At 46.0% G+C, this 14,641-nt stretch overlaps 2 protein-coding genes across 4 annotated transcripts in view; one reads left to right on the top strand and one right to left on the bottom strand.

Moving 5' to 3' along the window:
- Positions 1-5,091, top strand: part of ENG (endoglin) — a 46,644-nt gene extending 41,553 nt beyond the window's left edge. Inside the window, exon 15 of the mRNA XM_087704626.1 lies at positions 3,196-5,091. Within this exon, the coding sequence (XP_087560752.1) occupies positions 3,196-3,314 (119 nt within the window). The 3' untranslated portion in view covers positions 3,315-5,091. The remainder of the gene's footprint in view (positions 1-3,195) is intronic.
- A 382-nt stretch (positions 5,092-5,473) lies between these two features.
- The window catches only part of FPGS (folylpolyglutamate synthase), a 38,123-nt gene continuing 28,955 nt past the window's right edge, over positions 5,474-14,641 (bottom strand). For all 3 annotated transcript variants that reach the window (XM_087704628.1, XM_087704627.1, XM_087704629.1), the window contains exons 10-15: positions 13,865-14,012; positions 13,556-13,657; positions 10,751-10,901; positions 9,415-9,490; positions 9,218-9,284; positions 5,474-7,854 (exon numbers count right to left, since the gene is read on the bottom strand). In XM_087704628.1, coding sequence (XP_087560754.1) covers positions 7,427-7,854; positions 9,218-9,284; positions 9,415-9,490; positions 10,751-10,901; positions 13,556-13,657; positions 13,865-14,012 — 972 coding nt within the window. In that variant the 3' untranslated portion in view covers positions 5,474-7,426. The remainder of the gene's footprint in view (positions 7,855-9,217; positions 9,285-9,414; positions 9,491-10,750; positions 10,902-13,555; positions 13,658-13,864; positions 14,013-14,641) is intronic.

The following is a 14,641-nucleotide window of genomic DNA, read 5'->3' as shown; positions in this document are numbered from 1 at the left end:
GGGAAAATTTCCCCAGTAGAAGACCGTATCTGTAGCTCGGGGTAGAACTGCGGGATCCCTGGTGATTTTGGAGTTGACTTCTTGGCAAGATGCAAGATGTTTCATTACCCAACTAGAGAACATCATCAGAACAAGAGAGTTGGAAGGGACCTTGGAGGTCTTCTAGTCCAACCCTCTGCTCGAGAAGAAGACCCTGTACCATGGCAGAGAAATGGTTGTCCAATCTCTTTTTAAAATCCTTCAATGATGGAGCACTCACAACTTCTGGAGGCAAGTTGTTCCACTGATTAATTGTTCTCCTGTCGGGAAATTCCTCCTTAGTTCTAGATTGGTTGTCTCCTTGGTGAGTTTCCATGTGTTTCTTCTTCTCCTGCCTTCAGATGCTTTGGAGAGTAGCTTGACTCCCTCTTCTTTGGGGCAGCCCCTGAGATACTGGAAGACTGCTATCATGCCTCCCCTGGTCCTTCTTTTCATTAAACTAGACATACCCAGTTCCTGCAATCGTTCTTTATAGGTTTTAGCCTCCAGTCCCTTAATCCTCCTTCTTGCTCTTCTCTGCACTCTTTCTGGAGTCTCCACATCTTTTTTACATCGTGGCAACCAAAACTGAATGCCGTATTGCAAGGGTGGCATTATTACCAAGGCCTTATAAAGTGGCATTAACTCTTCACATGATCTTGAGTCTATCCCTCTGTTGATGCAGCCTAGAACTGTGCTGGCTTTTTTGGCAGCTGCTGCACACAGCTGGCTCCTATTTAAACAGTTGTCCACTAGGACTCCAAGATCCCTCTCCCAGTTGCTACTGTACCACCTCTGCTGTACCTGTATAATATAAGATGACCAAGAAGGGCAGGAGGGTTAGAGTAGCCATCTTTCCTGGCCTCACTGTTAGGAAATTTCTCCTTGATTCCAGGTTGCGTCTCTCCTTGATTAGTTTCCATCCGTTGCTTCTCATCCTGCCTTCTGGTGCTTTGCAGAATAGGATGGCCTCCTCTTTTTTTATGGCAGCCCCTTAGATATTGGAACACTTAACAGATCCATGCAGATTCCCACTGACTACCGAGGGCTTTCATGTCGCCCCCAGTCCTTCTTTTGACCAGGTCTTGTTAATGATATCTAGATGGGTCGTGACATATCTCCTAACCAGCAACTCAACCCAGAGAGCACCAAGGATGCTGTCAGCCTCTTCTTCGCTTGCTTGCTATCGGCTGCCATAGAAACGGGGAGGGGGGGGGGCTTGAGGTATTTGGAATGGGAAACTTATGGTGCTGGAGGAGTTATCAGAAGGGAGTTTGGTTCTCATCATCTTCTGCCCACGCCTGTATTTGGACTTGGTCAAGGTCAACCGTCTCTGCATACCAACCGAATGAGGGTTTTGAAGATGCACCCCACATGACGCCTTTGGGAGTTGCAGATTGGCCATTGGGTTGGGGTGATTAGGGGGGGGTGGAGGATGCTGGGTAAACATTTGATATGTACTTGTTTGCTCCTTTTTGGCTCAGATCTTGCTTTCCTTTCGCTGCTTTTTTTTCAATTATTTTTATTTTTAAACATTAAAAAAAAAATTCTCATCCATTACATATAGCATGTCGTTTGATTACCAGTATTTTTGCATCCATATTCTCAATTACATTTACAATCACAGATTTTCCATCTAATATAACTAAATACCTCACTTTCATTGTACAACGTATATTCAATTACAATTAATATTTTTTTTCTTTTCAATAAAACTAATTCCCTTACATTCTTGATTGTCTGTTTAATAACAATATACCTTTATATAATCACTTATCCATTCTGAATATTTTTACAATATAAAAAGGATTTACCACCTATTTATATTTGTGTATCACTGTTTTCAATTGCTGTATAATTCCACCAATCAACCATCGAGTATGCTTATGTTCATTATTGTCCTTGTACATCATACATTCAAACTAAGATGTTATTCCTTCATTTTTCAACAAGGTATTCTAAATAGTCACTTCATATATATACCAATTTTTTAATTACTTCCTTATTAAAATTATTTATCAACAAGAAGATATCTTTATAATATATACTTAGTGTTATGCATTATATCACCAATCCTCTATCAAGTATACATAAATTCATTGTTATCCTTATCCATTTTAAAACAAAAAGTTATACATTATTCAATTCATATCTATATCAGTCTTTCATTGTATCGTTATTAATCTATTTTACAGCATAATTGTATTATCACTTAACTCCTTCAATTAAAACATAAGTAAAACATTTTTCATTTCCAGTTTCTTTTTCCCAGCCACTGATAAAAAAAGTCCCATATCTTATAAAATTGCTCGTCTTCTCGTTCTCTAATTTCAAATGTCAATTTACTCATTTCATCGCTGCTATCTTTTCATGGCCAGTAAAAGTATCTTTAATTCAACAAACAATGAAGCTGGGAGGTTTCTTTCTTGGTTATTGAAGGAGGCACGCATGACAGGCGCTACAATTCTCCCCACCTGGTCCTTCTCCTAACAGCCCACCAGGGGTGGGTTCCTGCCAGTTCTAACCTCTTCTATAGAAGAGGTTCCACAAATCTACAGTGCTGTTTAGAACCGGTTCCAGCTCCCTCCCCCCGCCCGTCCGCACATCATCAAGATGAAGAGCGAGAGGAGGGATTCTGGGAGTTGAAGTCCACAAGTCTTAAAGCTGTCAAGTTTGAACACCCCTGGGTTTTTTTTTTCTAAAGGGTTAGGGGTGCAAGCGTCTTGTAACTTGACAGCTTTAAGACTTGCGTAATTCAATGCCAGAGTTCCTGAGCCAACATGACTGGAGGAAGAATTCTGGGAGTTGAAGTCCACAAGTCTTAAAGCTGTCAAGTTTGAACACCCCTGGGTTTTTTTTTCTAAAGGGTTAGGGGTGCAAGGGTCTTGTAACTTGACAGCTTTAAGACTTGCGTGCTTCGAATGCCAGAGTTTCTGAGCCAACATTTTGGTTGCTAAGCAAGAGCGTTGTTAAGTGAGTTTCACCATATTTTACAAGTTGGCCACGCCCACCCAGTTACATGACTGGCAAGCCACTCCCACACAGTCACATGGCTGGCAAGCCACTCCCACAAAGCAGGTCACACCTACAGAAGAGGTTCTAAAAAAAATTTGAAACCCACCACTGCAGCCCACTCATTATTATTATTTTTTTGGTGTGACTTCTAACCCATTCCAGGTCCCATCACCAAGACCCAGCCGGCCTCGGCGAACCCGCCTGCGTCGGAGAGCAGCAGCACCAACCACAGTTTGGGAAGCACCCAAAGCACCCCCTGTTCCACCAGCAGCATGGCATAGCGCCCTGAAAACGGGGAAGCCGCAGGGACTTCTCGGAGGGAAAGCGTCAGGACGGCAAAGCAGTTGAGTTCCAAGGTTGGCGAGGAAGGATTCAGCTCCAAGACAGCGGGACTTCAGTTCCTTCCTCTTCCTACATCAGCAAAGTTGGGTCTTTCCAGCCAGCCCCTTCAAAAGCTACTTCTCGGAAACTACTGGGACAGGTTGAGGGGCACAGGGGTCCCACCCTCTTACTCTGGGACTAGCAAATGTGTCCACTGGTGGCCGAGGCCTTCAAGATTGGACTGTTGGATTAGACTCTTCTCGTGTTTAGGTATCAGGTGGTGAGTGGGAGACGCTAATGGACTTTTGCTAATTTGTTAATCAGCGCGGTAGCTAACCCCGCTTCCAAAAGAAACCAGGGTGAGCTAGGTTTCAGGAGGTTTATTTTGTCCCCAGGCTAATTGTTCTGAACCGAGGCTTCCCGAGAGCATGAAGCAAAGTCCTTGTCCGGACCAAAAAAAACCCGTTCTATTAATTTCCTGTGCATTCTGGTCATTGACCTCTAGCAAAGTCTTTCCAGGGAGGATTTATGGCCACAGACCTTATCTGGCTTGGAGAGCTGCCAGGCGGATCTCTGCAGAACTTGGCAAGGAGTCTCGGAAAGTCACGAACCAATCAAGCGAATTAATGGTCTCCCGCAAACCCCACTCCCCTTTTGCTCCTCTTTTATGCCCTCTGGGAAAGGCCATTCATTGTCCACCTGTGGCCTTATTCCCAAGTCAACCCCTGTTCTTTAGCTGTTCCCTTCGTCTGGCAGCTCTGTGCATGTGCACACTGGGAACAGGCTCCAGCTGTTCTTCTGCCTCACTGATCTCCGACTCCGAAGGCAGCTGATAACTGGCATACGGCCCTGGTCCCCTCTCTGCCTCCAACACAGAGCCCTCATCAGAGCCTTCCCCAGACTCCAAGACTGGCCCATCTTCCTCCCCATCCTTCTCACTGTCCGAGTCTGTTGCCAGCTCTGTTGGTGGGCCACAACACTAATAACCCTGGAGACAAAAGTATTGTCTGAATCAGGAATCCCCGTAAGATTGAAAAGAGTTACCTTCTCATGGATCTTTTCTCCAGCTCTCAAGGTCCCACTTTGATGGTCGGGTGGTGGGCCAGGATTTTGGGCCATCAGCTGCAGAGGTCTTCCGTGGGCCACCAGACCCAGATAACACCAGGAATTTCCTTCCCCTTTTCTGTTGGATTTGAAGTTGGCCTTCGAGAGGGATGCTCCCGGTTGCCCCCAACTCCAATTCCCATCAACTGTCAAGACCGCTGGGCATCGTGGGAATGGTTGGCCACCTGAAAAATATCCACTTGTATCCCTCGCCACAACTTTTCAAGTTTTAGAAGAAGCCAGAGTTGAGAGCAGAGGGCTAGACTAGAAGGCCTCCAAGGCCCCTTCCAACTCCGTTATGCTGTTAAGTCAAAAGAGTTAATTTAACTCACATCTTTCAGCCCCCTCCCCCCCCCCCAAGATAATGGAAAATCACATCCCTGTATTTTTGGCACTTCCGCACCCCCATAGGTTGGGATTATACAGCATTGGCCACCCGAGAATTAATCCAAATTATACATACTTCAGCCAGTGTGAAAAGAGCTAAGAGGTTTTAGCATTCCTCCTCGTTGTAAAAGGACTCCGGGCCACCTCTGTTCTCAAAGACGTATAATTGTACGTATATAAATAACTACACATAGAATATATTTTGTAAACTGTATACAGGGAAATAATACTGCGCCTTACTCACCATTGTCGGTTCTCGTTGTTGTTATTTCAAACTCCTCGGAGGGGCTAAAACAGGATCCCAGAAGTCATTAAACTGGGGGTGGGGAGATCACAGGGGAAACTGGGTCCCGTCTGCCAACGTCCTGCCAGATGCCTATTTCCGATCAACACCAGGAGCTGCTCCAGCTGCAAATACAGATGCTGGAAAGCAGGGGAAACTTGCCTGGGTTTGATTGACAGATGCAAATAAGGGCACCTTTTTTTTGCAGCCAGCAGACCTATTTTGCATACAGCAGCCTTTTGTCGCCCCCTGTTGGACGCTTTTAAAATTGCACGTCAGAAGAAGCAGCTCAACGGGTCAATTCCCGTTAAAGTATGAAACACATATGAACAGATGAGCCAAGAATTCCAATTTGTCAGGTTTAATTTATTCATTTGGAGCATTTTATTCACTTGGAATCTGAGTCTTTGTCAGTTTCTCCCCCACACCCTTTCTCCCCGTTATTCTAAAATTTATTCTTAGTCAGTTTTTTTTTTTTTTACAAAGAACACTCAAAGGAGAACAAATTAAGACTTTTAAAAATTGTAAACAATGTAAAACAAAACCACCATTTTCTTCGATAAATTACTTTTATAAATTCAGCATGATCTACGCTTCCTGCTGCTTGGCTGGGGGAGTGGGAGGAAGGGGGACAGGAAGAAGGAGACCCTCGGACATTAAGGAAGCAGGAAAATTATTATTATTATTTTTAAAATAACAGTCGCCATCTGTTCAGTGTGCTGAGGAAGTCACAAGATCATCCCACCCACCCACCCAGGGGGGAAAAAAACAACAACCCAAAATTGCATCAGTGCAAGACACGTTTCCAGTTAAAGGGCTTGCAAATTCCAGAGGGAGTTAAAACAGGCAGTTTGCATGCTCCATTTGCAAGATGTTTGGAGAATGTTAAGCCCAGCAATCACCTGCTTCGATACGAGGCTTGTTTGCATATCTTGAAATCCTGGAAAAGAAATTTAAAACCACCCTAGAAGGGGGAGGCCAAGGGGCTGGGGGCAGGGGGGGAATTTAATCCCCACCTTTATGCAATTTGGAAAGGCAGGCAGCTGCTTAAAGAGGATTTCATCCAAGCTTAGCATCCTTCTTTCGGAGGGGGGGGGGATTCACTAGATTTGAAGCAAAATCCTAAAGAGAAATACAAATGAAGCAGGGCAGGTTCCCTGCAAGAATGGAAAATAGAAAGAAAGAGAGGGAGAGAGGGAGAGGGAGAAGGGAGGGAGGGAAAGAGAAAGGAGGGACAGAGGGAAAAAGAGGGGGGTGAGTGAGTGAGTTAGAAAAGGAAGGAGAGCAGAGGAAAAAGGAAGCTGCGCTAGGAGGAGACTCTATGGTGGGGGGAACTGGACTTCTGGACTTCAGCAGAGGGAAAAGGACGCTGAGCTAGGAGGAGACTCTATAGTGGGGGGACTGGATTTCTGTCGGCTCCAGAATTGAACGGAGAGCTTCCGGTTGCGGCTCTTAGAGTGTTTAAAGTTGCCAACCGCTACCCAAGTTATTGAGATATCAAAGAGAGCTTTGGCAGCTCATTGGAAGAACACAGTGATTATTTCTCTCCCCCCCCCCCCCAAAAAGGCACTTAGATCTCAAGGGGGAATCAGCCCACCCTCAAAGCCTGTCTATGCCCTACTGTGGGTGGGGCTGAGCCTGCTCTTCTGGACTCCAGTCTGTGGCAGGCATCAAGCATGCAGAAGCATCGTACCCTATATGACTGGTCCCTTTGGATGTCCACCACCCCAAAACGAGGTCCAGAAGTAGAGACGGGGAGCTCAAAGAGGGGACCGTTTGTGACAAGTGAATAGCAGCATCCTGCAAAAGGTAGCCCAACGGATCAAGGCAGCGAGTGATAAAAACGGGGATGGAAAATGGAGAGGGACGTCGACGGGATGCGGCGAATGAGGGAGATGAGAAGGCACGTGGGAGTCTCGGAGGCGTGGTGGCTTGTATCGTGCCTCAATTGTGCTGAGGAACATCAGGTGTGGAAGCACCCTGTCCATTGCTCGAGGCTGGAGGAGATGGTTGATCCCAACAAGGAGGTCCCCACTTGGTTACGAGAAGAAGGACCATGTCTCCAAGCTTGTGGAGCAGCCGGCCTCAAGTGGTTCAACCATCAACGTTCAACCATCATGCAGATGGCCACCAACCACAGTTGTCCGGAGAACCGTTTGCTTCGGTCGAGGATTCAACCCGGATCTCCCAGGAATGGTGTGGCTGGACATGCCTTGTGGTGCCAAGCCACGAATAGGAGCGAGACGTCTAAGTCTCTGCCGTCCTATCCACGTTGGCAGAAGGTGGCGTCCCATGGGCCTACTGAGAAAGGTTAGGGTCCAGCAGCTTCAAGACGCCCCCGACCAGGTGCAGACTGCCCGTCACGAGGACACGAATGGCCACGGCTTCCTTGAGCAGAACGGCCCCACTGCTGGCCACGGGGTGCTGGTGGAGTCCCTGGGGTACCAGCGCCGACAAATTTGGGTCCCGGCCTTGGGTGATCCATTGCAAAGCATGCGAGATGCACGGGAAAACCAAGGAGTTGGAATTGAGTGGGCGGGCGGAGGAGGCAGCGAAGATCGGGGGGCTGTGAAGCAGGGGTTGCTTCAGCCAGCCCCCCACCTCGGGCAAGACGGGGAACCAAGGGTCCTGCGTCAACTTGGCCTCCATCAGCCGATTCCAGTGGTTCTGGTTCTGAAGGCAGCGGGTCAGGACGTTCTCCAAGGTGACGTTGAAATTCTGCTGATCTGCAGAAGATTCCGGGGGGAGGGGGGAACAGGGAAGGCAAGAAGTCAGAACAAGGCCCCCTCCTCACTTCTCCCAGCCCGAGTATTTTGCAAATAATGTCAGGAAGGCCACAGACCAAGGGTGTCAAACTCACAGCCCGGGGACTGCATCCGGCACACAGGGTGCTTAGATCTGGCCTGCGGGGCTGACCTGGGAACAGCAAAGGACTGGCCCGTGATGCCTCTGCCAATGAAAATGGGGTTCGGGAGGGCTGTGTACGCCCTTCTCGTGCTCCATTTTTGCTGGCAGAGGATTGCAGGATGCCGTCGCAGCTGAAAACAGAGCTCGGGAGCTCATTTTCGCTGGCAGAGCACTTGGGCCACCAGAGGCGCCCCCAACACGAGTGACGTCGAGCTGGCCATGCCCACATCGTCCCCCTGAGTTTAAACACAACCCTGATGCGGCCCTCAATGAAATACACCCGTATCATAGACCGAGGGCCCGTTCAGTCCTGACTTAGAATAACTTTTATCACGTTGAATGTACACTAAACGGCACTCATTAAAATGAAATTTCCTTGCCTACAGTGCCCAAAGGGTCACCACCTCGCAACACACACTGCATAAATGTCAGGGGCGGGTTGCTGCCGGCATTACTGCCGGTATGGCACGCAAAAAACTTTGCGCGAGTGAGCAAAGCTTCGCACACGTGCGCATTTGCATCTAAAAAGGTCTGTGGATGTGCACCTTAGAAAAGAAAAATTAAATTTCTGCAATGAAGATTGCTCTGCGCATACAACCAATTCAGGGGCGTGGCAGCCTAAGTTACTACCTACTCAGCTGAACCGGTAGGAACCCACTTCTGGTAAACATTGACAAAGTAAATACTGTATTTTTTGGAGTATAAAACACACCTTTTTCCCTAAAAAAAAAGAGGCTGAAAATCTGGGGGTGTTTTATACACTGAATACAGCATTTTTTGCCTTCTGAAACCCCGCCTCCTTCACCAAAATGGCCGTGCAGAGCCTTTAGGAGGCTTTCAGAGTGTTCCTGGGGGCTGGGAAGGGCAGAAATGAGCAAAAAAGGGCCATTTTTTTGTTCAATATTGCCCCCAGGAGCACTCTGTAAGCCTCCTAAAGGCAATGCATGCCCTTTTTTTGGGGGGGGGAAAACAGGCCTGTTTTCGTGAAAAACGGGCCATTTTTGGGAGGTTTGTAGAGTGCAAAACCTTTTTTTAAAAAAATTTGCCTCTTCAAAATCATGGTGCGTCTTATACTCCGGTGCGTCTTATACTCTGAAAAATACGGTAAATAAATCCAAAACCAGGCATCTAGCCACATACGATACATTATATGATGGGAAGAAAGCTCCCCTCAACACCCACCTGCATTTCCCACCGTCGACACCTCGGTGTAGTTGGGGCAGAAAACCGCGTAGTCAAAATGGCAGGGCTGCAAAAGAAGAAAGGGCAGAGAAGAGGAGGAAACCAGGTTTAGGGTGGTTGTCCCGTCTGGTGAGCCATCCTTAAGGAATCAACGTGCAACCTTGGAGGGACGGGGAGGTTGAGGAAAATCCGCTCACCAGCAAAAGTTTCAGCAAAGCCGCCGTATCCCGATCCCCGGTTACGTTGAAGAGCAGCACTCGGACTTCGGAGCCGCTGTAAGTGCAGGGAAGAAATGGTTACTTTATCAGCCCTTCTCTGCATTTCTTCCTTTCTTATCTCTTCCTTCACTACTTCCTTCCTTTCCCAACTTTCCTTCCCTCCCTCCCTCCTTCCTTCTTTGACCCGTTCCCTCCCTCACTCCTTCCTTTCCTTCCATTTTCCTCCTTCCTTCCTTGCCTTTCTTCCTTCCCTCAACTCCTTCTCCTTTCCTCCCTTTCTTTCCTTCCTTTCCCAACTTCTTCCTTAACTCTTTCCTTCCCTCCCTCCCTCTCCTTTTTTCCCTCCCTCATTCCTTCCCTTGCTCTTTCCTTCTTTAACTCCTTCCTTCCTTCCCTTCCTTTACTCCTTCCCTCCCTCTCATCTTTTATTCCTTTCTTAACTCCTTCCTTCCCTCCTTAACTCCTTCTCCCTTCGTCCCTTTCTTTCCTTCCTTTCCCAACTTCTCCTTAACTCTTTCCTTTCCTCCCTCCCTCTCCTTCCTTCCCTTCTTTTTCCTTCAACTCCCTCTTTCCTTCCTTCCTTCTCTTTTTTCTTCTTCCTTTCTCTCTTTCCCTCCATCTCCTTCCCTCTTTCCTTCCACCTTTTTTCTTCCTTAACTCTCTCTTTCCTTCCTTCCCCCTTCCTTAACTCCTTCATTCCTTCCCCCTTTCCTTCCTTCCTTAACTCTTTCCTTCCTTTCCCAATTTCTTCCTTAACACTTTCCCTCCCTCTTCTTCCTTCCCTCCTTCCTTCCACCCTTTTCCTTCCTTAACTCCCTTTCCTGTCTTCCCTCCTTTTCTTTCCTTCTCTCCCTTTTCCTTCTTTCCTTCATTCTTTCCCTCCCACCTTCTCCTTTCTTCCCTCTTTTCTTCCACCCCTTTTTTCCTTCCTTAACTCTCTCTTTCCTTTCTTCCCTCCCTTCCTTTCCTTCCCTCCCTTCCCTCCTTTTTTCCTTCCTTCCTTCTTTCCCTCCCTTCCTCTCCTTCCTTCCCTCTTTCCTTCCACCCCTCTTTTTCTTTCCTTAACTCCCTCTTTCCTTCCTTCCTTCCCTCCCTCCTCCTTCACCACGAAAAAGTCCTGCTGTAATGCAAAACTACAGCCCAGAAATGCAACCAACTAGGATACCCCGATCCGTTTTGCAAAGTTATTTCCGTAGCTGAGGATTTTCGTCTCTCTTCCCTCCTTAAACCAGCTTCAGAACAGAGGTTTTACACACACACACACACACATACACACATACACACACACACACACACACACACCACCCCTGCTTACTCTGTAGGTTTGTCTTCATTCAGGGCTGCTTGGCGAAACCAGCGGACGCAGGCCTGCATACTGCTGGTGGTGTGGGCCCCGTCGATATACCACGTTACCGGACCGTGGTGAAGCACCTGATTGCGCCCGAGCCACACGGCTGCTTGCAGGCCTGGGAAGCAAAGCAAAAAAAAAAACCTCTGCTGAGAACTTTGCAAGCTTCCTGATCAGGAGCTAAGTTCCTAGCCCTCATGATTCTGGAGGGAATCTGCTAACGAGATGGGGGACGGAATCTGTTTTTTTTTAAAAAGAGGGTTTTCTTTGGCGTAAAAATGAAACAAATATTGAAAGTCTTTTATGTTGTGGTCCTTTTGTCTCCTGCAAAGTTTTTGTGTTGTTAACCAACATCACGCTAAGCTATGAATGGTGGTTCTTTTTTGTTTGTAAAAAGTTTTTTTACGTTTCCTTTCAAATTCATTTTTAGATATACCTTCTTATAAATTGTTATTGGTACCAATTTCTATTCTATTCCTTTCCAATTTGTATTCCAATTTGTATTCTATTCTATTATTATTCTATTCTATTCCAATCCATTCCAATTTCTATTCTATTCTATTATTATTTTATTCTATTTTATTTTATTCTATTCCAATCCATTCCAATTTGTATTCCAATTTCTATTCTATTATTATTCTATTCTAGTTTATTCTATTCTATTCCAACCCATTCCAATTTGTATTCCAATTTCTATTCTATTCTATTATTATTCTATTCTATTTTATTCTATTCTATTCCAACCCATTCCGATTTGTATTCCAATTTCTATTCTATTATTCTATTCTAGTTTATTCTATTCTATTCCAATCCATTCCAATTTGTATTCCAATTTCTATTCTGTTCTATTATTATTCTATTCTATTATTATTCTATTCTATTCCAATCCATTCCAATTTCTATTCCAATTTCTATTCTATTCTATTATTATTCTATTCTATTTTGCTCTATTCTATTCCAATCCATTCCAATTTGTATTCCAATTTCTATTGTATTCTATTATTATTCTATTCTATTCCAATCCATTCCAATTTCTATTGTATTCTATTATTATTCTATTCTATATTATTCTATTCTATTCCAACTCATTCCAATTTGTATTCCAATTTCTATTCTATTATTATTCTATTTTATTCTATTCTATTCCAATCCATTCCCATTTGTATTCCAATTTCTATTCTATTCTATTCTATTATTATTGTATTCTATTCTATTCCAATCCATTCCAATTTCTATTGTATTCTATTATTATTCTATTCTATTCTATTCCAATCCATTCCAATTTGTATTCCAATTTGTATTGCACTGCATTGCATTCTATTCTATTCATACTTTAAGCTCACCCAAACCCTTGATGATACAGCTTTGAACAAGCTATTAAAAATCACTTTATTAAAAGTTTGGGAAAGGCCAGACTGTCACGTCTCTCCCCCATGATTTTAAGCCGCATAATTTGAGTCTTTCCGTTCCTACTCCCTCACGCCACTCTGCATCCCTCAACGGATGTCCTTGGTGGGGCCGAGCCAAAAGAAGACTCAACACTGTTGCTTTGTTTCACCAGGAAACGGTCCTTCTGCCTGGGCTGAATTGATGAATTAATAAAAGTCAAGGACAGGGAGGGAGGGAGGGGCAGGAAATAGGTCAGGAGGAATAGGTCAGGGGGCAGCTTTGGGGTGGAGGGAGGGAGGAATGGGGAGAGGAGGAGGAGAAGGAGGAGGAGAAGGTAGATAATCATGAGAAGGAGGAAGAGGTAGATAATAGAGAGGAGGAGGAGAAGGAAGAGGAGAAGGTAGATATAGTGAAGAGAAAGAGGAGGAGGTAGATAATAGTGAGGAGGAGAAGGAGGAGAAGGTAGATAATAGTGAGTAGGAGAAGAGCGAAGAGGAGAAGGTAGATAATAGTGAGGAGGAGGTGAAGGAGAAGGAGGAGGAGGTAGATAATCATGAGAAGGAGGAGGAGGTAGATAGAGAGGAGGAGAAGGAAGAGGAGAAGGTAGATAATAGTGAGGAGGAGGAGAAGGAAGAGGAGAAGGTAGATATAGTGAGGAGGAGGAGGAGGTAGATAATAGAGAGGAGGAGAAGGAGAAGGAAGAGGAGAAGGTAGATAATCATAAGAAGGAGGAGGAGGTAGATAGGAGAAGGAAGAGGAGAAGGTAGATAATAGTGAGGAGGAGGTGAAGGAGAAGGAGGAGGTAGATAATAGAGAGGAGGAGAAGGAGAAGGAAGAGGAGAAGGTAGATATAGTGAGGTGGAGGAGGAGGAGGGGGAGGAGGAGGAGGTAGATAATAATGAGGAGGAGGTGAAAGAGAAGGAGGAGAAGGTAGATAATCATGAGAAGGAGGAGGTAGATAGAGAGAAGGAGAAGGAAAAGGAGAAGGTAGATAATAGTGAGGAGGAGGGAATATATAACAAGAAAGAGAAGACAGATGAGGAGAAGACAAATGATAAAAAACATCAGGTAGATAAGAAGATAGATGATGATGATGAGGAAATATATAACAAGAAAGAGAAGAGAGATGAGGAGGAGGAAAAGACAGATAATAAGAAACATAAGGTAGAGGAGGAAGGAGGAGGAAATATATTAGAAGGCAGAGAAGAGAGATGAGAAGGGGGAGACAGATAAGAAGAAAGATAAGGTAGATAAGAAGAAGAAGATAGAGGAGGAAGAGGAAATATATCACCAGAAAGAGAAGGCAGATAAGAAGGAGAAGAAAGACAAAAGAAACCAAAGGAAGAGAAGGAGAAGATAGATCACAAGAAGGAGGCCCCATACCTTGTACCATGGGCTGGTCCAGCTTAAAAGCAGGAGCCAAGCTGGGAACCCTCTTTGATGGAGCTTCAGAGGTTCGCCACGGGTCCTTCAGCTCACCGGCATCTGAAAAAGGGAACTATGAATCTAAATAAACCAGGGATCTCCTTTGTGCCTGCCTCCATCAAGATGCTATGGGTATTTTCTCTCCGTGGGGTATCAGCTTTCTCTCCCCATCTCCAGCCCAACTTGGAGAAACCGGGATGACGATCGAGAAGGGTGGGCAGGAGGACACCTTGCCAAGAACAAGCGTCCGTGTATGTCTCTCCTTACCCAGATACCCACAACGGCCCAGCCACGAGCGGGACAGCTGAAGGGCTAACGCTGCGTTGGATCGCTGATGGTCGCCGGCTAAACCGAGTTGAAGGAGCTTGCCGTCGTCTTCGAAGGCATCCAGGTCAGGGCAGAGAAAAAGGGGGCACTGCGGAAGAGAAAGGGGGACCCAGGAATGATTTCGCTCCATAGAAGAAGCTCAGGCTAGGCTGTAAGTTGAAATTAAAAGATGTTTATTGAAATGAAGTGATAAATACCGTCAACATAAAATGGAGCCCGCTCAGAGGCCGAAAGACACCGTGTAAACGAGATGAAGAATGTGGAAGAGAGGAGGGAGGTAAGGGGAAGAAGAGAGGGGTTAGGAGAGAGGGCAGAGGAAGAGGAGGAGAGAAAAAAGGAGTGGAAAGAGGAGAGGAGAAGGGGAAGTAGAGAAGAGAAGGACAGAGGGAAGAAAGGAGGTAGGGAGGAGGAGGGGCCATTCACCGTCCACTTGTGCCTTTACTCCCGAGTGGGCGCTTTTTCCTTAGCTGTTCCCTTCTCCTGGCCACTCTCCGCATGCGCACACTGGGAACAGGCTCCAGCTGTTCTTCTGCCTCACTGATGTCTGACTCCGAAGGCAGCTGATAACAGGCATACGGCCCTGGTCCTCTCTCTACCTCCGACACAGAGCCCTCATCCGAGCTTTCCCCAGACTCCTGGACTGGCCCATGCTCCTCCCCAACCCTCCTCACTGTCCGAATCCGCTGCCAGCTCTGCTGGCAAGGCCACAACATATAA

Source organism: Thamnophis sirtalis, unplaced genomic scaffold (assembly GCF_051295495.1).
Source record: "Thamnophis sirtalis isolate CommonGarterSnake01/CBP01778 unplaced genomic scaffold, rThaSir2_p1.2 scaffold_2, whole genome shotgun sequence".
Lineage (NCBI taxonomy): Eukaryota > Metazoa > Chordata > Lepidosauria > Squamata > Natricidae > Thamnophis > Thamnophis sirtalis.
Note: the sequence above shows the minus strand (reverse complement) of the source record. Positions and strands in the feature narration are given on the sequence as shown.